This window comes from Harpia harpyja, chromosome 10 (genome assembly GCF_026419915.1).
Source record: "Harpia harpyja isolate bHarHar1 chromosome 10, bHarHar1 primary haplotype, whole genome shotgun sequence".
NCBI classification, from domain to species: Eukaryota; Metazoa; Chordata; class Aves; order Accipitriformes; family Accipitridae; genus Harpia; species Harpia harpyja.
Genome location: NC_068949.1, coordinates 43,508,834 through 43,534,300, shown reverse-complemented (window position 1 = coordinate 43,534,300; position 25,467 = coordinate 43,508,834). Strand labels below are relative to the sequence as shown.

Sequence of the window (25,467 nt, the reverse complement as noted above, 5' to 3'; positions counted from 1 at the left end):
CTCTCCCTCTCCACTCTGTCCAAAGATACAGAGGCTTTTATAACCAACTTTTCTTCAGCTTTTAGTTGGAGAAAAAAACTCAACGCAAAAAAAAAAACCAACCAAACCCACCAACCAAGAAAACTCTCAGCCTTAAAAGCATTAACTGTGCTGTTCTATTCTGGCATAGATGGAGCCAGGCTCTCTTTGCAGGCCTCCTCCTTAGTCCCCAGTGTTTTCCCAGTAAAGCTCTCCCCTTCTCTCCATTGCATTTTCCTGCACAGGGAATGCTCTATTAGGGTGGGACTACTTTTTTCTGTGAGGGTTTCCCTTTTTTTCCCTCTGTCCACCTCTGTCTTTCCCAGTTTGTCTAACTGACTATCTGAGGCGAGACTGCTCTCCTTCTGAAAGCTGAGTGGTATTTCCAACACACATAATCAAAGACAAATAGTTATACATGTTTCTTGACCCAGATCACCGGCTGGACACCAGCCCACCTTTTCCTTAATTCATTTTTTCCTAGCTTTGATCCCCACCGTTGTTTATTTTACATTTCTAGCAATCTCTAAGAGACATTTAGCAAAGGCTTTGGATATAAGATGAATTCCAAAATCCATAGCTTTTCCTCATATTGTATTTTCAAACTGAAATCCTCTTGAAAGGTCACTTGAAGGCTTGAAATACTGGAGCATTTAGATTGTTGTTGATTTTTCTCGTGGTGATTGACTAGCCATCAAGCTCATCATGCTCTTCTACTAAAAACAAAGTGGTTACGTTTTCTTTTCTTGTAAAGAAGGAGTCCACTGAACTTCTTTGATACAGCTGCTGGTGGAATTGCATTATGCACAGATGGATATCCACAGAAACGACATAAGGATCAGACCAAACAGTGTAGACCCTACTGTGCAGAGGAGAAACCTTTTCATATGTGTGCGCTGTAGTTAAAGGAAAACACTAATTAGTTTTGAAATGCTGATGGTGGCTGGTTCATTTTCAGAGACCAGCATGGCAGCCTTTGAGTTATGACAGCTCTATACATCCCCAGTGAGATGCCATGGGGACTTCTTTATTGTCGGTGGCTGGTTTGTACGGAGCTCTTTTTGTTAAGTGAATGGTCTTGGTCATCATGTTAATAACATGTTTTTAGTTGTTGTACAGTTGACTGTGGATGTGTTGTATGGAATAATGTATTTATAGCTGGAGGCCTGGTTTGATATCCTTTCACCAAGTCTGGCTGAAGTAAGAATTACTGAGTTCACGGTTCTACAGGCAATCCCAAACAGTGTATAATTTTACAGACGTTTTATGGTAGATTAAAATACTGAATTCACTCAGGAATGGCTGAAGATGGTTCTTTTATAAAATAAATAAATTAAAAATATAGCCCCACCACCATCATAAGTGCAAGGATCAAATTGTTTCTAAGACTTTTTTACAAATGTAGGAAAAAACCCAAAACCCTGAAGTTTTTGGCTAGATGGTAACTTCTTTCAGCGTTGACCTGCCTACATATGAATTTGATGCCATTTTAATTAGTTTTTTTTCAGCAGCATGATGAAGCGTATAAACCTACATGTGTCATCTCGGTACTCTTTTCTCTTTGAGATCAGTACATTTCTGTTGCTCCAGTCTTTGTTCATGGCCTTAAAATACTTTTCCATTTAGCTTCCAAGCTGTAACGATTCAGCTCTGCATTGACAAAATGCAGAGTATTGAGTTATGGTAGAAAAATATTAATATCATAGAGTGATTTTTTTTTTTTTCCTTGGGAGAAGATAGATCATGTAAATGAGGCAATCATTGCTGAGAAGCTGACTTAAAATTTTTCCTTTCTCTGGTACAAAGTGCCAAGCCTTTTTAAGAAAATGGAAGATGGTAAGTGCTTTATGGAACTCAGTAGCAAAAATATAATAGCTCTGTGTATCCCTATTTGAAAAGCTGTAAGTGTGTTTTTTTGTAATGAGTGAAAAAGTAAATTGTATATTATTTCTGCATGAGAATTAGCTTTTATTTATTTAAGGCAATCAGTGTTTATTATAACATGCATTTGGAGAAACCAATTTAAAAAAAACATACTCTCTTGGATTTACGATGGGGGTTGTGTGTTTGGTTTTCACCACAATTAAACAAAACCTTATCCTTCAAAAAAGAACTATTAAATATTCTTCAGTTCTTATTAAATGTTCTTCAATTCTGTATAATCCTGTATCATCCTGTATTTGGCAGCTGCACAGCAGCTGTTTGCTCACTGTCTTTTGATTAATTCTCTTACTGTTCCGGAGTGTAATACACCTAGTTTGTTTAGAGAAAGGGAATATGTTCATATTTAAAAATCCCTTTTACTGCAGTTACTGCATCTTTGCAGATTTAATTAGGTCTCGGTCCCCTCCAAATCATGTAAGTCAAAGGTCCCATCTTACTTGTCCCTGAGGCATCATTACAAAAAGTCCCCAGATGGAGTCTAGTTTCTAACTGATGACTTTACCATATAGGGGCTAATTACTTCTAATCTTACACATTGATGAGACTGTATTTTATGTCTCTGAGCCACTGAAACTGTAACTGCCAAATTATCCTCTGCTGTAATATGTGGGTTATTTCTCCATTAAATGGACTGGCTTCACAAATGACAATCCTTCCTGCCAGGCTCTTGCATTTTAAACCATAATTATTTCTGGCACACGGTTCCATCCGATGAGCCCGTGTTAATCCATGGTATGATCTCGGATAAGCTGCTAGTGCCCGGTTGATTTAAGCTGGGAAAGGGTGAGCAGAGCGAAAGAGGGGAGCCGGGAGCCCGAGTCCCGGGGAGTTTCGGGCGATGCTCTCCGGGGCCGCAGCCGGCCGGCTGTGTGTCGCTTAGCCCTACCTTGATCCACCAGCATTTTCTTTTTCTGAGCAATAACCTCCATCAGATCTTTAAAAGAAATGACTCAACATTTTCACCTTCTGAGAGGGAAAAAATGTGTTTGGAAGTCTATAATGCATGAAGGTGTTGGAAGCCTAATCTAGTATAAACTGCCTTCAGTCAGCCCTCTTAAGCACTGGGGAAGAGAAATGAATATCTAAAAAGCAGCAAATAACTACAATTGCACTCTGATTTCATGGCTATATGTGATAGAGGTCAGTAACACAAGGCTGTTTATTTCTTCATACAAAGCAGCGGTTGTTATCATAACTTGCTGTAGGCGAAGGTATTGGAAAATCCTTATTCAAGGAAATACTGTATTTTATTACAGCATTACTTCATACCATGTAGGCTTTCTTCCCTGCTTCTTTCTCTATTAGTTTTGACCCAGCCTGATGGAGCTGACCTTGGGGTTGGCTCCCCAAAGGAGGAGTTTATTCCAGGAATCCGAGCCTGAAGTTATAATAATTTGGGTTTAGTATATTCCAGGTCTTAATCCGGCTCTGCCAATAAGTAACTGCTAACTGGAAGCTTTGGTAGAAGAGCAGGGGTTTTGGAAGAACAAATTTTGGACATGGTGGAACTTTCCCTTGGCTTCCATAGTTTCAGGGAAGTCAATAGCACCTTATTGATTTAGCTATTACTTTTTAAAAGCAACAGGGAACTAAGCTGGCAGTGCTGTCTGGGGGAAAAGAAACCACCAAAAACCAACACCAAGAAACCAAAACAACAATAAAACCCCCAAGCCCCCAACCTTGAAAATCCTAGTGTTACCACCATGGCTACCACAGCCAGAAACACTAACTTATACCCAAAGTACAGAAATATTTTGTGCTCAGTTTCAGTACTTTATTTAAATTTTTAAAAACCAGCAACAACCCACCACCTAATTGTGGATTAATAAACTTTCCTTAAATGGTGAATGAAATATATAAATCTGCATTTATATACTTATCAGCATTAACATTCTGGCCGAGGTGTTAATCCCAATATTACTCTAACTACTGCAGTAGTACATTTAGAGTAATAAGATGGTCCTAAATCAATATGACATAGAGTAAACTGATCTTCCAAAATAATGCTTTCAGTTTAGGATATGAGAAAAATTTTTGCCCTTTTATTTAAAATACCATGAATGACTTGCTGAAAATTTTGTTTCTTTTTTTTTTACATCATTGATGACTTCTATCCCACTAAGCATCCAAATAGTATACTTACTTACAAGCGTATTTTAATTTTTTTCTTTTTAAAAAAGGCACTATCCTGAAAGCCTGTTTTTTGATCTGTTTAAGGAGGCCAAAACCTTTAACCCAAGTGAGTGTAAGATTAAGCATGCTGTTGTGCCTGCCGTTGCAGGTATCCCTGCCGTGGCTGTCCACGTGTAACATCAGTATGTGCTATAGGATTGCGATTACCAGAATATATGAAGCAATGTACAAAAGAGGAGCCCCTGAATTTGCTTTTTCTTTCTTACCATTATTTGAGCTTAGTCTTTTGAGTGATTAAGGCAGCACATGAGTCTTGGGCTAATCCTCTAAAGTTGGCTTCAACTGGTAGGATTTTAATTTACAGTAAATACTTCTGTTGTAAAAATCGGCCTTTTAGTCTCAACTCTCCTGAATAATGCAGTACTGTATAGATTCACACCTGTGTATACACATCTGATTATCATTCTCACTAACCAAATTGCAGGTATGTATCACAAGAAACAAAATACAGGATCTCCAAGCTCCAACAGGAGAATAGACATCCACAGTTTAAAATAAAACATTACTGGCTTGTGACCCTGTTTGCCTCCTCGTGGTGGGGCAGCTGTCGGAGTGCTCTCAGCACACATTTAGATGTGCCCCAGCAAAGGCCAAGCTCTTCTCCATTTTGCCTTTGGACATAAAAGTCACCAAGGTAACTTTTTTGAGTGGATGTAAAAAATGTCCATTGCGAACGAAAAAAGCAAACAGCAGAACAGCCAAAACCCCATGCCATCCTAAAAAACATTGGAAGTTAACCAAAGTAACTTCAAGTAATCCCATAAAGATCTACTTGAGCCTATCAGTCCAAGAAAATTAGGATAAAAGGAAGATGTAGTTGTACTGTGAGAAAGGAGGAGAGAGGGTACATGCTAATCAGAGGGGAAGTGAAATTGTTATTTCTGGAAGGAGGGACAGCATAGTTGGTGGAAACGAAGTACTTCACTGGCCTCTCACAGCTACCTGCAGTGGTTTTGTGGTGGGGAATTTAGCCAAGACACCATCCTAAATGGGGAAAGTGTGGGCCCAGCAGTAAGAGTGACAGACAAGAGTGTACCCTCAGTAATGCGTTCGTTACCTGAGGCTACCCCAGGACTATGGGTGTGGGGTGAAAAAGGGTGGGAGGTGTATTTTCACAAGGATTCAGAAGCCGGGTAGAACTAGTTACTGTGGTTTGCCAATACACATATTAACTAAATCAGTTAATGCAACTGGCAGTGAGTAATCCACTGGCACAGTATATGTGCAAGTCCATTGCAAGGAGGTCGGGTTAATAATTACAACCTGTTCCATAAAATGCCGACTGTTTCCAAGGAATTTTTCTTTGGTGCTTTTGCTTGGGTTAGAGAGGGTGAGGGGGGAGAGTTGTGTTGCATCGTGAGAGAGTTCAGCTGGGAGCCAGCCCAAAATGGAGAGTGGAGACCTCAAAATACAGCTTGCACGAGGGCCGTAGCAATGCAAGTAGGGTGTAGAGTTTTATGTCTACACTAAACTTCCAGCTGAAACTTTCTAAAAAGAAAATTCCACATGAACTTCTCCTTTGCCAAAACGTTCAGGCTTGCACTGTCTCTCTGCACGAGGAGGAATCTCCCCCACTCCTAATGCAAAGTTCATTGCTCTCAGCTTCAGACAGATCGTCCCCTGGTCACGTCCCACCTGAGCATCGGTGTCACCAGCACGGGGTTGCGAGCTCTTAGCATACTCCTTGTTAAGCTTGAAAATGCTCGGTAATGTCCTATAGGTCATTCTGCAGTTTCTAGCTGAAGGATTTAATGGTGGTTAATGTTAGAGAGAGTACCGATAATGACTGAAGAGGTTTTTGAAAGCACATTCAGCAAAGTCTGTCTCCTGTAACTGGTGGACCTGAAGAGACGTTTGGGATCAATTCTTGTCCCAAAGCACCCAGTGGAAAGACCAAAATTGAGAGGTGCCAGAATCTGGCTGGCGGAGCTGTGCTGGATGAAGAGTGCAGCTAAATTATTTAATGGCTTATGCGTTGGCTCTGGATCAGAGATTGTCACTGAACAGAACAACTGTAGGACAAACAAAGTGGTGGTGGTGGTAAACATCCATAACAACTTAATTTTGCCTTCGATAGATAGTTACTTCAGCATTTTGTTATACTAACCCAAGCTGTTCAGTTATTACTTCACGATGCATTATTCCAGGCATTCTCTGTAGTAAATTCTGGCTATCCAATGCTGTTTCTATCATAGCAGGCACATTAAGAAGGTAACTACTCTGGTAATGATTTGCTGTGTGACTTTAAACGGGACAGATGTTGTACATGCTTATGTCTAAGGTACAGCAATACTGGGGTCAAGCAGTTACAGCATCATTAGACTGGCCTCCAGCACTTAACTTTTCTTTACGCCTCTCAATTTCCATAATCTTAGCATGAGATATCCATATTTTTTTAGAGAACGAAGACAAAAAGATGAAATTGAAAATAGAGGCTAACAAGAAAGAGGCCATTTCACGAGCAGCAGAGCTGACGAAGCCCATGAGTCGGTACCCCCGAGACCCAAGTATCGCCCTGGTTCTCCTCCCTCCTCCTCGCATCTGCTTGCCCACCCCCTCTTCCATCTGCCCCCCCGTGCCTTCTCGCTGCCCCCAGGACAAGGAGCAGCACCCACCACGAGCGATGCGGCACTGTGGATGTCCTGCCCGGCTGGTAAGCCTGTCCACGGATCATACAGGGGAGACCCGGTGAACTTCTCTCTGTGGCAGCCTCTCGTTTCTACAAAGCCATTGATTTCTGCAGTAAGCTTGTCGGAGATCAGCTATCGACCCTTCTGTCATGTTGCTTGAAACAGCCCACGAGCTCAAAAGTCCCAGGTTGGACAGAGAGAAGGTTAGGGCATAAATCAAATTACTTCTGGAAATCAGGCTAAAAATTTGATCCAAGTAGAGAGCACAGTGCAAAAGGGTTGTGGGGTTTTTTGTTGTTTTTTCTTTAACTGTTTCACATGCAGTAACTAATAATTAGGAAAAAATCAGGACTTCTAAAACACAGGGACAACTATCCTGCAAGCATAGTTGTGTCATGCTATCCAGCATACTCATGCCCAAGGGTACATGACCTTTTGTGTTTGGCCCTAAATCAGTCTTAGTGACCTCATCATTAAAATGTATAGGTATGTGAATGACTTTATTCATAGAAGTAGCTCTCCTAGGGGACAACTATTGTGAAAATAACTATTCACATACTGAAATAATTTTCAGATCGGTCTTGCATCAAAATGTGTTGGGCGGTGTGTGTATATTTTACGAACTCAATGCTGTAGAGCAAGGAAGTCTTGCAGCAAGTAAAGGAAAATGCATTTTCTTATCGATTTGTTGCAGCTCTGATGTTGCCGAATGCAATAATTTGGGATCTGAGCTTTTAGTTTTGCACGAGAGATGGAATGTACAATCATGAGGTTTGGGTTGTTGCTAGGCAGCAGGTTATTGCTTCTTGGAAAAGCGGCCACGGCTGCCGGGTCCGGCCGGGCTGCTCGGCCAGTGGGACCGGGTGGGTGCTGACAGCTCCCAGCCCTGCTCCTTCTCATTCAGGTGACATCTGCAGCCAGAGCTTGAGAACTCTAAATTTCATTCCTTGCCAACCAGTATTTCAAAGGTGCCAAAAGTTGAGGTTTTGAGGGCTTTAACACTCAATCATCAACTCCAAGCTTTTCTGCACCCTCCATTTCTCAATTGAAAGCCTGAGTGATTAAAAAAAAAAAAAAGGCAATTACCAATTATCTTTTGTTGAATCTGGTGATAAGACCGAAATCTACCATGCCCTGTTTTATGTTGGTATTATTACGTTTTTGTTTTAATCTCTAGCATCATCTGTGTTTCTAAACCTGTTGCAATGGAATTCAAAAGAGCTCATTCCAAGATCAAACAAATCATGGCCGTGTGGTAAAAGCATGCTATGAAGAGAGATTTGTTTTTCACTTTCCCTTCAAAAGGCAAACGTAGGTAATATTTCACCAACCAAAAAGTTTTATGTGGTAGAATAATTACTAAGTTCAGCTGCATGAAGAGTCATTAGACTTAGAATCGAAGCAGGTCAGTGGCAACTGAAATTAGTGGGAGCTGCATAGCATTCTTCAATTGTGCAAAATAGAACTGTTTACTTTGTATATCAAACTAGTGACTTAGAAACTTAACTTTTTAGGCTTCATACTTATTTAAATCTGAGCTATTGTGTTTTTATCCTGTGAACACTGATTCTTTCTCTTGGTTTTAGCTGACTGCATCCCCTATTATCAAGCAGTTTCTGACGTCTGTAATCACAGCAGTTAATGTGAAAGACTTTCCAGAAAGAAATAATATCCCAAGTATTACACAAAAATGAATGCTTCTATTATACAAAAGTAACATGAAAAGACTATATTAAATCTGGCATGACTGCTGCTCCACTGAGTTTAGTTCCGTTGTACAAATCGTTCAGTGTCAAATTTGGCTCATGTGAACATCCTGTTTCTTTGTTTTGGAAACAAAATTGGACTAACAGAGATGTGGTTTGGAATCACTACTTTGATGTCTTGACAAAAGCATCTGTACCCACAGCACACATCATTTTCTGGAGCCACCACTATATTAAGAGTACTAAAAGGGGGGGAAAAATCGATAAAGCAGATACCACAGTTAAGCAAAAGCATGGTGAAAAATCCCTGCAGCAGGATATATATTGAGTCATAAAATGCATGCATAACAGACAGTGCACAGGTTTTCTCCTGTCCTCTCTACAGTTTCTTGTCTTAAAGTTATGCTCTTACAAAAGCAGATAAATGTAAGAAATATTGAACTGCTGAAGCCAAACAATTACCTCTAGCTCTTATTATGCATAAGCAGCTTTAGGCAAATGTGCACATTTTGTAATTGCTACCAGTTCTGAGTAACACGGGTGGAATTTTTATTTACAAAACCCATTTGTACCATCAAATTCTGTGCATGTTATGACCTTTACATGAATACACGTAATAGCAGTAAAATAACTCTTCATAAATATACTTTTTGGCTGCAGAACTGCTTTTCCTTTGTTTGCTTATGCATAGTATTTGTCATGTTTACAGTCACTTAAGAATTTTCTGGCTATATCAAACATTCTTGTACTTTCAGAAATGGACGTGGTCACTAAAATGTGGATGTCTTAATAACATGCTGTGAAGGGAACTCTGAGAGTGGTGGAGGATCCCTTCCAATAGCTCATTCTGTATGAAATGTTTCTGTTAGTTACGTCTTTATTTTGAGAGCACCTTAGGTGCTCCGTGGTCAGTAAGCCAAGTAATGTTACAATAGGTCCTAATGCATCTTAGTGCGAGGATCTGAACCAGGAATAGTACTCAGAATGCCGTAAAATTAGAGATAAGTGGAACCTGAAAAATTTAATTGTTGATGCTGCTTGGACTCGCCTCCTTTCTTTGTCTCTGTCTCCTGTCTACCTTCTTTTCTGTACAAACGTCTGGCACATCTAGTGTTCATATTTAAATGTTTTATTCAAGTTTGTCTAACCCAAAAGTCAGTGCTACATGTTTCTAAACGAAAAAGCCTCCAGCAACCGCGTTGCTCTTGGCTTTTCTCCTCTCCTGCCTCCTGTGCCATGCCAGTGACAGACTTTCAGAGTCTGTCACCCTTTCACCTCCACCTTTGGTTGCCATCGATCTGCCTTTTCTCGCACGGTCCCAAACATCACCTTCAGGACAAAACCCCTCCCAGTGATTCCTCTGCAGATGCTGCTTCCAGAGCTGCTGAGGCCTCACAGGAGGACTTGTTTAAAAAATCCCAAATAACTTTTTGGTATCAGCAGCTTTCCAAAAGAGTAAGCTGTCCACCAAACAGGAACTTGGAGAAGAAACCAAAGGTGTCATCTCCCCTGTGCTGCCCTTTGCCTTGGTGAGAGGTTAGAGCATCTCATACAGGAATCAGAATTTGCCAGGATTACCTAGAGGGGAGACCTCTTCTCCAAGGATAGTTTGGGTTTTTTGCTGCTCGTGCATGATGTCTCACTGTTTTGCAAAATCCTCTTCGGAAAATGTGTCCCAATGATACGAAAGTATTTATCTCCCAGAATCATGGTGAAATATATGGACAATTTTGCATTGCTTTTAGCAGTGCAAAGAGGTGGGTGGAAGGCAGTCCCACCAAAGTGGGGGGAACCATGGAGCTTCAAGACCTCTGTTGTTTGACTCATCAGCATTGGGGAGCTTGATGGCTTGCTCCTTGGCTCCAGTTCTTCCTCTCACTGCCACAGGAATAGGAACCTGTGATATTTATGGCATCTCTTCCATTTCTACAATGAAACTAGCGAAGAAAAATTATGTAAGGGTATGATTTGGCTATTAAACATTATTATCCCTCGTGATCCACCCCAATTCTCCATGTCTTACAGATAACCTTCCCCTAATACCCTGTTTTTGAGCTCCCCATTCTGCTCCTACTACAATTTATAAAGATCTCAGAAGAGCTCCAGCAGGGAGCTCCAGTGACGGACCATGTTATTTGGGCTGAAGAAATCAAACCTATGTCAGTTAAATCTTCCAGTGTACTCCCATTTGAGTCCTTGGCCTGAGTTATGTCCACACAGCTGGGCTTCAGCAGTTTTGGTGAGTTAGTCACTGCTTCTAGGGACTGAGATTTGTTAGTGTAAGCTTTTGCTGCCTAGAGAAACCTAGGAATGTGTTCCTCCCCAAACTACTGAAAATTTAAAAAAAAAAAAGAAAGGAAAAAAAAAAGAAATAGAACTTGGAGAAGGAGCAGAAAGGGGAAAAGGAGAAAGTGAAGAATCTACTTAATTTTGTCTCTGTCTGTGTGAAAGATATGCTGGGGGTGATTCCCAACTTTATTTTATTAAGTGAAGATAAAGAATAATAGCGGTGCATAATGAAAACACAATATTTTTTTCTCTTATGCATGGGTTTCAAGATATAATTCCTGTGCTCTTTCTAGCCCCCTGATGAGCACCTTGCTTCTAATGGCATGGATAATGAGAGATTTACAACTTCTGGCTTTTTGATAGCAGACCAGAACTCATTTGTCCATTCCATGGCGGATCCTGTAATCATCTCTGCAGGCAGCCAGCTACAGCTTCAAGGTGTGCAAGCAGGGAAAGATAATTCAGTCAACAAATCTTATGATGCTACTTGTAATAGAAGAAAATCCATCCTGACATCTTAAAAAAAATATTTTTCTATTTTGTTTACGTAATGAATCCTGTTCAGACTGAAATGATTTCAGCCTGTTCTGCTTACTCTGATTTGAAAATCTTCCCAACAAAGCTGCCTTAAAATACTGTTATCTTTGTGCAACTGTGTTCAAGTACTTTCTTTTGTGGCAAAGTACTTGTTTGTATTGGTTTGGGTTTTTTCATGACAAGAAAGATTTCAAGTAAAGAGTTGGCAGTTGCTTTCTCCTCCTTTAAATCTATATTGCTGTTTGACCCCCATTGTAGGTAGGAGCATGCTACTTCTTAAAAGGAGTTCAGCAAAGATGCTTTAACAGGACTGATGTGCTCTCCCTCTGTCATCTTCTCTTGATGGCTAAGTACAGCGTGGTTTCTAGCTGTGTTCGAGCTATCAGGATGACATCATGTGCTCCTTAAGTATCTCGGTGAAAGCTACTGTCTAGCCTTACGTGAAGGTTGCTGAATGTCAAATCCTGCAGAGATGAAAGTCAGGTGTATTTTTATGAGACCGTAAGAGATCAAAATCCACCTGTGGCTGTGGGGATGCCTTCCTGCCCTGCCTGTGCCCCATCTTCACTGGGATGCTGCCTTCAGACCGTTGTCAACACACAACCTCACCTCTTCCTTGAACTTAACATCACTTCTGAAGGCTCGGGATAAACATCACTTCTGAAGGCTCGGGATAACGTCCTTGAAGGATGGCAAGACTGTGCCTGTGCCAAGGCTTTCTGGAGATGCATCGCTCTCTCCGTTAACAAGTAAACACAACATTCACCAGCAGATTCCCAATAAATTGATTTAATATCAGCAGGGACTTCAGTGTAAGGTGGGATTTTCAGCATTCGTCTGTCTCTGCTTTTAGTACCGGGCATGTGAACTTTAGATTTATTGTTCAGTTTTATTTTAGGTGACAATAGTCTCTGCAATTTTATGATATTCTTTCTTTATGACACATGAAGAAGACCAGAAGACGTGGATTTGATTCTGGTGTTCATTCTGACTTGGCTTTCATCTTAGATGTATCTGTAATGTCCGGATGGTTTTTCTGGATGACTCACTTCAGATCTGAAGAAGTGAATTATGATCTCTCCCAGCCTTACTGAGAGGGAGCATGGTGAATCTTTAATGATGGCACTCTTTTCCTCAAGGCTTCCTTAGGTATTTGAATTTAAAAAGTCACAAGCAAATTTAAACAAATCTAATGTTTTAAACAGAATAAAGTATAAATGATTTCCTCCAAGTTGATTTTAATAATATAGTTTATCTGCTGATAATTTAGATAGGGATAATGCATAGAAGGAGAAAAAGGCTTAAAGAAAAGTTTTAAGTGATGCCAAAGACATTGTATTAGCTGAGTGACTGCTCTGATGCCTGACCCTGCAGCCAAGCCATTGATGTCCTTTAGCTACCAGGTCCCAAGTGGGGAATTTGAGCATTTTTAGATAATCAACAGTGCTGACCTTGGCGCTGTAGGCACCCTGGCTGCCATGGACCTGGGAGGGAGCCCGACTCCCCTCACAGGCCTCTTAGTGGGCTAAGGATCAACAAAAAAGATCTTTTTTTTGGTAAAGTGGGGAAACTTTCCCCCTTTCATACCGGTGTATTTGTTCTGCGATGCTGTTTTATGGTGTTTTGAGGGAAGCGCTGGAGGTTCCTGGAGCCTCCGGAGGAGTTCATTTTGAGGTGATGCTGGTGGGTCGGGGAGGATGGCAGACCCGGTCAGTGCAGAGTAAGCAGGGCTTGGAGCAGAGCGGAGGAGATCAGAAGTGCTGACACGCGTTTGAAGTTTGTCAGCATATGAATAGTAAATGAGTGCAACTTTCGTGACAGAACTTGGAGATAAGGCCAGGGCCTGTGGTATAAAGTCATTCCAGCTCTGCCCAGTGTCACTCTGGGTGTCATCAAACAACCCCCCCCCAGCATGGCAGTCTGTATGTGTCTAGCAAAACCTGAAACACTGGCAGAATAGCATTATCCATGGACTGTTTTCATGTGTGTCTCAAGTTTTGTACAAAACCTCAGCTGGCTACAAACTGGGCTGTCCTGTGCATGCCAAACACTCGCAGTCCGCTGTTTTTCACCAGCACCCTCACCTTTGCAATCTATCTGTGTTTTAGCAAGCTGATTTACAAGTACATCTTTTCTGAATCATTATCTGAGCCAGCTGCCAGTTGGCCCGAGGCAGACATCCAGGCACTCGAGACTGGGAGAATCGGTTCCAGCTGCACTCCGTAATTAGGAAAACCCTGGTCTGTAGCAGGATGTCCAGATGCCTTGCCAAGGAGCGTATCATTTGGTTCAACAAACAGTATTTGTGAGGAAAAAAATAAAAAGAGTGAAGATGTAATAGGACAAAATTCATATGCCAGCAATTGCTCCTCTACTCCTCATCGCATCTCCTGTTTGTAAGCTGGAGAGGTGCGTCGTGGTGGGAAGGGAAGGTCTGGGGAGGTTAAACAAATCCTTGGGATTTCAACTCGCATAAAAAATAAGTTTCTCCTACTTCCCACAGAGATGGAAAGTACTTGAAATGCCATTTCTTTCATGCTTTCGCACCAGGGAAAAACTGAACTTTGCATTTCGTTGTGTAACAAGAGTAACAGTGCAATGTGTTTTGTCAGCAATGAGAATTTGTATGAAAACTCTGTATGTGACACATCTCAGCTAAACCCTTGTGCTCTCTGAAGTGTCTTCATTTCAAGCACAGATTCAAGCTCTTTTTAAAGGTTTGGGGGTTTTTTTGCTTGTTCTGTTGACATGAATTAACAAATGTGAAGCTTCCAAGAATAGATTTAATAATATCATGAAAAATACCGGAGCTTTTGTCACCAATGCCATTTAATCTATCTTAGCAACTAGATTAAATGACTTGGCAAAAGTTTGAATGTTTTCCAACAATAGGATTACCATAGTAATATGAGAATGTCATTGCACGGGATATGGTACAAAATGCAATGCAAAACTCCACTCTGGATGATCTAGCAAAGAAAATAAACATTTCCTCCTCTTCTTCTTCCCACCTCACTTCTTTCTATCTCTCCTGCTGCAGAAACAGCTACTTTTTAAAGTTAGACAAGCAAGAATTAACCAATCTATTCCAAGGGAAATTGGAAGGTCCTACCTACAGATTATTGCTAATCACAGGAGGTTACTCTGATAAGAATAACTTATATGTAATCTACGGCGTGGACTTTGACAACTTGTTCGTGTCTGACCCTGTAGTACTCAGTCTTTCTCTTGTGCCCAAAATACATTTGAATGAAATTCATGAAAGGCCATCTGGCAAAACATGCCTCTCTGGATCTGATTTATCTCCGGCCAGCCTTCTGGATTTCCTTGTGCAATGGTTGACATTCACAAGTTGCTGTTCTCCTGTTGTAGCTTTCCAGCTTGATCTGAGACAACTATGGTTTTCTTACTATAAAGCATTCGAGGAAAATATTGATAACTTAGTTGAAGTTGTCGCTTTAATTACATATGGTTTTTTTATCAAATGTTTGGATTTTTTGAGGTCTTGCCTTAATTCAATCCAAGAATTTCTCCTTTATCCTTCTCTGCAAGTTATTGCCTATTCAGTTGTTTTAAAAAGTAAATAAGACAGCATATGTAGCAGCTCTTCATTGTGAAGGTATTCACATGTAATTCATCGCACTACTGATACACTGAAAATAACCTTTCCATAGGGCTCACCCAGCAGTTACCCCATCCCACTGCTTGTGGATGCAGGTGGATTTTGTCCTTCACGGAAAGCGCAGCACCTCCTTCTCACTGTGTACCACAGCAGGGCGAGGAGCAGGCTCCAGGGGCATCCCGCCCCTGTTTTGTGCCAGCAGTTACCACGATCCAGTGCTAGATCAGGTTCTTTGCATTTTCACTGATTGCAACCGTGCATTATTTCTTTGCCAAAAAATGTCTAGTGGGCCCCCTGCTCCGGCTATTTTCTGGATTCTCTTTTTTTCCCGTACTGTGGCTAATGAGTCCAGCTGTTTTCTCTGTTGCTCAGGACTTTGTTGCTCAATGACAAAAGCAAACAGCTATGCCAGCTATGAATATACACAGTGGCCTTGGCATCTTGGAGCTGTGCCAGTAAAGCATTAAAGTATACTTTATTAAATTAGAAGGTTCGTCAAACCTCCCGTGAGTGTTTTGTGATTTCTGTTCTGTGGTGGGACTCAAGGAGATCTCTCGCTGGGGGATAGACCTGATACCTTCCCCCTCTTCTTCTTCTACTCCTTAGCTGCACCCACGGAGATGAAGCCAGGAAGCCTGCTATGGTGGATGTGCTTTAATGAACACTTCTTAAAGTGGAGCTGATTTATATTCCTTTGTTAATATAATGTTACATGGAAACTGAAATTCTGCTTAGTAAAAAATTATCGAGTCCTGTGGCAGGCTGCCTAAGTGAAAGAAAAAAAATACAAAAGGTCTTACTAGTGGTGTGACTTGTTGCTATAAAGCAACAGCCAGTAATGTCAAGAGATTTCAGCCCAAACAGAGAAGTTTTGAAAATTAATTTTAGACGCTTATTACAAAATAGAAAGTAACGTAATTTCTGGCAAAACTGTTGACAGCAGATGTAATGCATCATTGCAATAGCCCAGACTCCATGTTGTATGGAAGTTAGCTCTGTGTAAAAAGCTGCAGACAGGCTAGTGCTCACAGAAAACAAAAGATGACAAAATCAGAGAGAGATGTACTGATGTAATAGTATCACTGAACTAGAAAAGTTATGATGTAATAGAATTTGTGAATATGATTTAAAATTACTGTAGTTCTTTAAGTGTGAAGGTGACTTAGTTCAAACGAAATCAAACTCATAGCATGCAGCCCATTAATGCGCTCATTTGTGCTCCCAGTTCTGCAGACTAGACAAAAGTGACGTTTGTCAAAATCCACATTTCCTATCTTCCCCGAATCCTCCACACTCACGCCTGAAGCCACGGAAGTGAAAAGCAGACATATTCAAGTTTTAGATCAGCCCTGAACACACTGTGAGACTGTCCACAAACACATTTTCGCAACAGGGTCCCAGGGGTGTTTCGAGGGAAGAGGGAGAAACAGGATCCCTCTGATAACCAGATCCCAGGGCAATCAGATCATTTACAGTAGCTCTTTCCTTCCTGCTTGGTCTCCATTTAAACCCACATTTTCTAACTCATCGCCTCCAGGACACTGAAAATAATATTACTTTCTCTGCGTTTTTTCCCCAGGAGTGACACAAAAGCAATGGGGCACTGACGGTCAGAGGACATGCACGGGCCTTCAGCGGGAGAGTGCTGCGGAGAGAAAATCAAGCTCTACCAAGGTAAAATAAATAAATTGTGTTTAGATAGCAGTCAGCAGAATGCATTCAGGTTTAAAAAACAGTCGCTGATTGCTGAGCAGGGTATTTGATTTGGTTTTGTTTAGCTAGGCTTAGCTTAAGTAGCAGAAAAGCCAAATAAAATGATGGCTAAATGTTGTGATTCTGTGAGCTCTTGGTGAGGGGGAAAAACCTGCATGTTTTGGGGGGGGGGGGAAGTTGTTAAAAACGTGCCAGGAGACTACATCAAGTGGTATCCCAAATATCACTACACTCTGTCTCATGTTCTCAAGATAAAGCCTGAGGTTTTCAGTTCACCACAATTACTTTGTGTAAGTGCATATTTCTTTTCACAAGATGCAGCGAAGCTTGAAAGCTCCCAATGAGTATAGGATCAGCGGGTCAAACCTTAAAGATACATTTCTTTGCCAAAGACTGGGAGGAAGGAAGAATACATATACTCAAGCAGAAAAAAGAAAAGTAAATTATTTAAAATATTGGTGCTTGAGTTTGAAGCTAATCAGGAGCATTTTTGACATGCCTTTGGACTCTTGCAGAATGTCTCCATCTGTGCAGCCCTTAACAAAAGAAATAAATGTCAAATTAACTACTGGAGTATGAGAGATGCATCCAAAATAAAGTATTTCAAGGAACATTCTTTTTTGGTGCGCTGTTGAAATCTCGGGGAAGTTGAGAGTTTTGGAAGGCATGCAAAGGTCTTAAACCTGTAGGTAGAAGTAAATGCAGTGCAGAAAATATGAGGCAAATGTTGTTACAAAGCATGAAAGAAACAAAGAAGGAAGAAAACGCTTTCCCCGGGGCTGTGAAATTATTGAATTGTCAAAACCGCAGGCAGCTGGTTTGAAGAGTTGATAAAATTTACTTGGCATTTCACCTCGTTAATAAACTCTTGATCTACCTCTACCTATTTGGGTCCCCAAATCAGCCTTCCCAAGAGTCACAAAGGAGCCCGTTTTCTGTGTTGTTTCCATGCATGGAGGCCAGGAGCACAGGAATGGTTTTCCCCATGGGCTTTGGTGCCGAGTCCCGACTCCGGCACCCAAGCCCTGAGAAGGATGACCATGGCACCCAGGAGGTCACAACCCTGTCACTCACATAGTCTTCCTAGAGGAAGAAGAATATTATGTTTTGTGAAATGCTTGTCAAGTACTGGCATTGATTATCGGATGATAGACACCCAGAGATGACTGAGATGAATTTGTAACAAGCAGGAGCAGTACAGCTAGCAAATGGCACCTAAACTCCAAATGAACTTGGATGAGCTTTCATTATGAAGCTAATCCTCAGATTTTTGCATGCCAGTTCAGTGGGTTTTTTTTTTTCTATTAGGATAGGGAGATCTAGGAACACAGGGCAGGAGCAATCTAATCGGCCAATTTACAGCAGCAATGAGATTAGGCCAGATGCTTTATTGCATGTGACTTATGTGACCAGCCATGTGGATAATAATAGCAGGAGATTTTAAACTCAGGTTAGCTTTAACGTAAAAGCACCTCCTTTGTCACATCGAGTGAAGTAATGTACGGTCTATCAAGATAGATGTTTCCTGTCACGGTTGGAAAAATGAATCTGGGCCACTGTCAATCACTCTTGGACATATGTGGTTTTACATCATTGATAGGTGCCGCCAAGTAATCACAAGCAAGAGGGAACTAATGAATTAAAATAGTACCCGGAGCCCTTATAGGTAATTGTATCACTTTTGTGGGAGAGAACATGGAGAAGTTTATCCATGCTTATAGCCGGTGAAGTTGTAGAGCAGTCATGACCCTGGTGCCCACATGTCCTCTGCAGCATGTGATGGCACACGTGGACCTTCAGGATAATGATATGTAGTATACTTAAATGCATTTTAAATTCCAGCAGTCCATCATGAAAGAGCAGTTTAGAGTCGGAAACTGGCAATTGCCTTTGACATGTCCATTTTTAAACAAACATAGCAGCCACAAATCCCAACTGCGACAATGGGTTAAATACTGAAATAATTGTATAGAATACACATTTTTAATTTTTTTTGTGCCAGAGTGATAAGGTTTTCATTGAAGTTTCCCAGGCATTTCAGAGCTGATTTCAAGAGCCTGTGTTTTTAAGTGACAAAACAGTTAGTATGAATAGAAAGTTAACATGAAATCTCAGACAAAACTGCCTGGTGTGATAGACGGAACATGAGAAACAGTTACATATATTATAATAGAGTACGTTGATAATTTGAATCTTTTCGTTTGCAGGAATCTCTGTCATCGCAAAATACAACATTGATTTCACCGATAGTCATTTCACAGATGACTGATGAGAATAAATCAAAAGAAAATTGGCCCGCTTTGCCTATGCAGTCCATGATCCCCCAGCCCAGTGCTTATCACACAAAGCAATCTTTGGCTAACCATGGTTCAGTCAACATTAACAGAGTATTTATGGTACTTCCCAGCAGATTAGAAATTCAAGCATCTTTAGACGATGCCACGTCTCCATTGGACTCTCCCATCGCAGAGGAAAAACAGTGTCAAAACCAGCAGAAAGGGTTTGCCTCCATAACTATTACTGCCAGGCGTGTTGCTGTGGGCTCCAGCGACCCAGCACGTGGACGCGGGGCTGCGCAAGAGCCCAGCACCATGTCCCCAACCTCAAGCAAAGTCCCTGCTGCCTTCCGTTGCTGGCCTCCACCAGGCAAAGCAAACCAGCGTGCCTGTCCATTAAAGATTTCTGAATCCTGCTCACAATTAGGCGAAGAGCCACGAAAACAGCTTTTTGACCCTGGAAACAAGGAGAACGGCGTGGGTCTTCAAAGCAGTGATGGGAGAGAGAGAGTACCACCTTCATTCACCTCATGTGTCCACCTTCAGGTTTCTCAGCAGTGTCCAAATACCATCTATTATTTAGACAAGTCGCTCAATGTATGCATTGACCAACCTCGAATTAACTACCAAAAAATTCATAGATCAGTGTTGTCCTTCAATATAAATTGCAGTTCGTCTAGATTAACAGCAGATGGAGTAGATGGCATAGCTAATGGAGAGCCAATAGAGGCGATATTTCAAACAAAGCTCCTAGGAGAAAACGAGACTCCACTCAGATCAAACTTGAGTGCCCACTTAAGAGAAAATAATGTAATTAATAAAGAGAAAACAAATGAAGGCTATTTGGGTAGTAAATACCCTTTGCAAAGTGTCTTTGTCTCTGAACTTCCAGCATTTGTGGATATACCCAGAGGACCTAATAATGTAGCAACAACAGAGAAAGATGATGGTAAGCAGTCTGGCAGCTATCACACTACATTTTCTCTCCAGCTTCCTAATTCAAGCGATGAGGCAGGTAAGTAATTTCCACAAACCTCAGTCTGGTGGAGCAGAGGTTCAGGCTGGAACAGACCCACCACAATGATTTTATGTGAGCAGATAACAGTAATCCTCGCTTCTGCAAAGGCACGGTGAGTCAGAGCACAACCCAGACATTTTCAGTTCCAGGACTACCATGAATATATTTGCCATGCTAGTGTTGCATGCTGCTCATCAGATGATACAGAAAGCTCTGCCTGTGTTTTCTGCATTAAACCTCTACTTTTAACCATTTATAATTGTGATTTATCTTTCTTTCTCCCAGCAACATGCAAGCACTTAGCCTCTGAAAATAATTAGGTCTTTGTTTGTATAAGGGCTGAATTTCTTTTTTAAGAAGGAGATGGCTGCACTGAGCTTGGCTTTGTGCTCCTTGCAATTAAAAATGATCTTCTTTTCAGCTTTTATTTAGAAGGCTATAGTAATAAGCCTAGGCTTTTATAACTAATGGCTCCAGGTAAATGGTTTGCAAATCTTTAACGCATTTGTTTCAGACATCTCCAAGCATTTTGCAAACATAAAATTTTCTTTGCAACATTGCGCTCGGGGAAGGGAAAGGTACCGTGGGGATTGCTTCATGCCCAGAGTGGTACAGCTTCTGCTGCACTGGGCTGTAGCAGCTATTTTACAGTGCACTTGAATAACCACAGCTAAGTTTATTGACTCTCCAGGAAGGGAGTGTGGATGGGAAGAATGTCAGTGAGCGAGTCTGGTTTTTACCAAAAGCACTAAGGTTAAAACTTACCCCCCATGTATCCTGCGACCTTGGGCTACATTTAATTGCAATTACCCCGTTCTTATGTGGCCGTTGTGATCTAAGGGTCAGTATATGAACATAAGCTACTTCCCGAGATTCGTTTGTACCTTCATCTTCCCAGTGCGCAAATGGGAAAAAAGCGAAGGATGAGAAGCTGCGTGCTGTCTCAGGGGCAGGACAAGGTACAAAAACCCGGGCTGCCCCATCCCTTTGCACCTTGGTGTTACCGCTGCACTCTCCTTCCCGTGCCTGCGATCGGTGGGACTGCTCCTGCGGTTGTCACGGTGCAAACGCTGAGAAGGCACTGCTTCATTCAGAGGCCTCCTGCTTTAACCTTCAAGAAAATTATCCACAGAGCCAGGATTTTCCACAGAGAGACCGGCAGTGTCAGTAGTTCCAGAGCCAGGCCCTTAAATGAAAGCTGCGTGGGTCCGTAGGGTGAAGCACCCCTCAGGCTGGCTGCTGAAGAAAGCCTGAAATAAAATATTTCTTTCCGTTTCTAAGCGTAATCCAGGTTGTCTGTTGTTGAAGGGGAGATGGCACAGCGGGGAGCGGGAGAGGGGAGATGCCAACCGGTGCTAAAGGGTTTAGGGGGAGAAATGTAAAGGGGTGAGGGTTGGTGAGGACCTTCCGCTGACTGGCACCAGCAAATTAAGCGTTTCAGCTTTGGACTTCATTGCATAGCGTCCTAATTTCAAATAACAACGTCTTCCTGAAGTTTCTGTAGGAAGAATTATGTATTCAAGGCTTTGTCCAACACCATCTAAGGTCTCTCTGTGATGTACCACAGAAACAAGGATTAGAATAATATTGAGCCTTCCCTGGGCTTGGTGATACAGTGGTGGCCATGAAGGAAACACTTTTACTAGAAGTAATTAGAAAGTGAAATAGGACACTGCTCTTGGTTTCACAGTTTTACTAAAAAGAGGAAATAAGTGAGGTAACCAGCTGAGAAATACTGGTTTTTGAAAAAGGACTTCCACCATTTGTATACACAAGAATACAGGTGTAAATAAACATGGGAAGTGTTACCTTTTTAACTGCTTCCACCTTTTGTGTAAGCAATAATGTAGAATGTAAAGATACATATTTCTCTTGATCACACCCTTTGTAATATATAAGAAGGTGTTTATCAGCTTACTACAACTTTCCTGTGTGAAATTTGTATAAACAGCCAGAAAAATGCTTCAAAACAGCAGTCTTTCTCTCCAGGATCCCCAAAGTAATGAGCTCTTGCATAGCCATCAGCCATTAAATGTGACAAATCATAAGAAACTTAGTTAAATGCATGAGACATCCTCACTGCTCATTAAAATGAAAGGCAATTGCTATGATTTTAACCTGGGAGAAAATGAAAAAGTGAGTTCCCTTGGGTTCCAAAAATGGGTGAAGAGAGGCAGAGAAGTGATCTCTAAGGTCCAATACTCCATTCTGGTGCAAATCTGCTACAGCCTGTTATATGTTTTTTTCCTGGAGTAGTTTTAAATATCTAAAGAAAGTTATAATGGGACACTGTTGCCTTCCTGCTTTTTGCTGTGGCACTTCTGTGTATACAGCTGAATATTACAAGACCTGTATTGCAAGATGCTGCTTTATGAATACCGCAAAATAACTACCCCATCAGCAAAGTTGTTTATACCATTCCAGATTCCCAATTCTTTTAGATATTTTTTCCTCCGATGTATGCTAGCTCAAATCCATTCATATTAAGCTTTGGTGCGCTATATGTTTATGCAATGAAATGTTTGTGATATGAAATGTTTAAAAAGAAGGAAGAACTAGCAAAGAAGGGGCAGTGAACAAATTTTGACACTGTGTAAATACTTTAACTTAGTTATCTTATGGATGAAGGAACTGCGGAGAGCACTTTGTCCATCACATTTCTGATGACCCAGAAAGTTTGAGTTTATATTAGTTTGCAGCTGTAGGCAACAGCTTCCTGCCAGCAGAAATACAAGTGGTAATAACATCACCATGGCAAGGAAAAAAAAAAAAAAAAAAAAAGAAAAATTACTTTCGAGGCTAGACTTCTCTGTATGAAATCTGTAAATGTAGTTTCCAGGATGTATAGGCTGCCTTATTAGGATCTGAAGTGGAATGGGCACCCAAATACTTCTCTGCTTTACAGGTACTGGGGCCAGGTTTGCTGTTTCCTTCCTATAGGGCCAGTTGAGTTATGGCCTCTTTGGAGTGTCTTTTTACTAATTTTTCATGTGGCTTCACTAAAGTAATGATGACTCTACTTATAGCATTACTCATACTATTTCACGTTCAAATCCAAGTATTCAAGACTTGGCTTTACATGGACCTGGATAACCTAATCTAAGGCCCTGCTTTCAGCAGGAGGTTGGTCCAGATAATCTCCAGAGGTATATATTTCCACAATGTGCCACATATGAAAAGGATATTTTAGGAATATTAATGAAATGTAAATGTTGGGCTATGCTCCGGATGGTAATTATACTTAGAAATCCAAATCTCTCAGACTCAGTTAGCGTTCAAAGCCATGTTTCATGCTATAGCATCCCAAGGATGGAATATGATCTTGTGATTTCACCGCTATGGACTGTATCTTCTACTGGCTCCTTTGCTTTGGGTACTTTACTTCCATTATCTGGCAAGAAATTGGACTGTAAGTGCTGGAAAATCCGTGTTACATGTGAAGTCAGACTTGAACTGTGGAAGGACATAGAGTGGTAGGACATAATTGTGCTTATTTTTAATGAGCGGACAGTATTTAAATCCCTTGGGCAGCTTAAGGAACGTGTACCCGTTAATGTGAAACAACCCACTGAGAGCCACACGACCTACCTCAGAGGTATGACCAAGGGTAAGCCCAGGCCAAACTCCATGAAGTCCTTGTCACAGGTGATGGATGTGCATCACCCTGCCTTCGGTCATGGCTTTTAACAAGCTGTCAGAACTTGCTAACACTGCTTTTAAGTGAATGCTGCAATTTCCTTTACTGTCTGTAGCTGATGTCTCATAAATACAAGGTAAGTTAAAAATGAAGAGATTAGTCTTGTTTCTGCTAAAGACAGGAGCATTTTTAATCCTCATTTCTCACCTACCTTTCATGAAGAATATATTCCACATGAATATCTAGTTTTCCATCCATCTTTTACAATCTATTACCTACTGGGCTCTATGCTGAATTATTAAAAAGGGGCAAAGAGAAGAAAATGGGACAACTTTATATTCATTTTGACCTCTTGATTAAACATTATCATCACTTTACTATGAAAGATTATAAATGCCAACATCTAAATTTATCTGTTTAAGCTTAGATAATCGTAAACGTCTTGATGCCTGAGCACCTTCACAAACCTCAGCTATATTATAAACCTGAATAATTTCTGCTAACACTTCAACCTTTATAGCATCTACACTTCTGTTTTTCTTTTGTTGTCATGCCCAAAACTGCTGTGCAGGGTTATTAAGGAAGAATAGCTGAGGTGGAGACAAATGTCAATCCCGTTTGGATGGTAGGTGCCCTGCTGGCTCCTGCAGCCCTACGTGGAGACGGAGAGGATGCGGAGGATGCGGCACCCAGTGTGAGGAGGGTGGAGGGAGACGGCAAAAGGGCGTCTCGTGAATCGCAGTCATACGTAAACTACCCCAAAGTAGGGAAATCAGGATTATGAGGTATGCATGAGTCAGCAAAGGAAGGCGAATATGACGCGACGGTGATGGGAGTGACTGCGGGCGTGAGCAGGGGCGGCAGTAAGCGCGGGCACTGGGAACCAGCCCCGGCACAGGGGGTCTGGGGGGACCGGGTTGCCGGCATCACTTCTCCTGCAGAATTCAGGAATGAAGCACTCAAGATGGGGAAGAACACATTTAAATCAGTGAACAAGACAGATCAGAGCGCTGGTATTGTAGTTGCTCATACTTTTTCCCAAAGAGAGTGGCAGGTGACTTGAAAGCATAATTTACTTAATTGAAGCAACCCAAGACAGTGAATGGGAAAAACTGAGATGGGATCTGGGCTTTTGGGATGTTGAATGGCCCCAGATGATTATAGGCTTCTGCGTCCTTCTTAAACAAGAGTTTTATTAACAAGTGCTGAAAGGGTAAATAACTATACTTTAATTTGTTTCAAGAACTATTTTAATTTTTTTATGTAGTGTGCATGTCTATATATATATATACATACACACTTGTACTGGAGTAAAATCAGAACAGCTGGTGCTGTGGGATTTCAATATGCTGCTACCTGCAAAGCAAAAAAATGTTTTTGTTTTAAATACACATTGAAAAGCCCCTGGTATTTGGGATGTTTGTATATCAAGGAAATATTTTTAGGTCACCTTTAAACTAATATATACTCATGGTAATCAGGATGGGCTAATGTAGGCTATCTTAAGACTGAAGACTATTAATAGTATTTACTTTCAATTATTAAATAGTATTTGAAATATTGCGATGAATGAATGTGGCCTATCTGGTGTTCTCACCTCATCTTCTGTTTATGGGAAAGTCACCACTCAATGACCCAGAGTACAAGATTAGTGTGTGGGGGAAATATATATATATATATATATATATATACATGAACAAGATATAATTAGACGAAAGCTGTTCCTTACAATATGGAATTTATTGTATAGAAACTTGAGTAGCTACAGCTGATGCTAATTAACTCTCCAGCCTGAGAATGTGTACAGCAGTAGTGATGGTGAAGACAGCAGAAATGTGAAATATGGCACAGAAGATTTTACTTTAGCTTGCACCTGCTAAGGAT

The 25,467-nt window shown here is 41.1% G+C and overlaps 1 protein-coding gene across 2 annotated transcripts in view; it reads left to right on the top strand.

Annotated features, from left to right (window-relative positions):
* Positions 1 to 25,467, top strand: part of C10H10orf90 (chromosome 10 C10orf90 homolog) — a 66,040-nt gene that overhangs the window by 15,121 nt on the left and 25,452 nt on the right. Inside the window, exons 2-3 of one of the 2 annotated variants that reach the window (XM_052800122.1) lie at positions 16,519 to 16,613; positions 18,860 to 19,877. In XM_052800122.1, the coding sequence (XP_052656082.1) occupies positions 16,519 to 16,613; positions 18,860 to 19,877 (1,113 nt within the window). Of the gene's footprint in view, positions 1 to 16,518; positions 16,614 to 18,859; positions 19,944 to 25,467 lie in introns of both variants that reach the window. The other variant, XM_052800121.1, reaches the window with a different exon arrangement.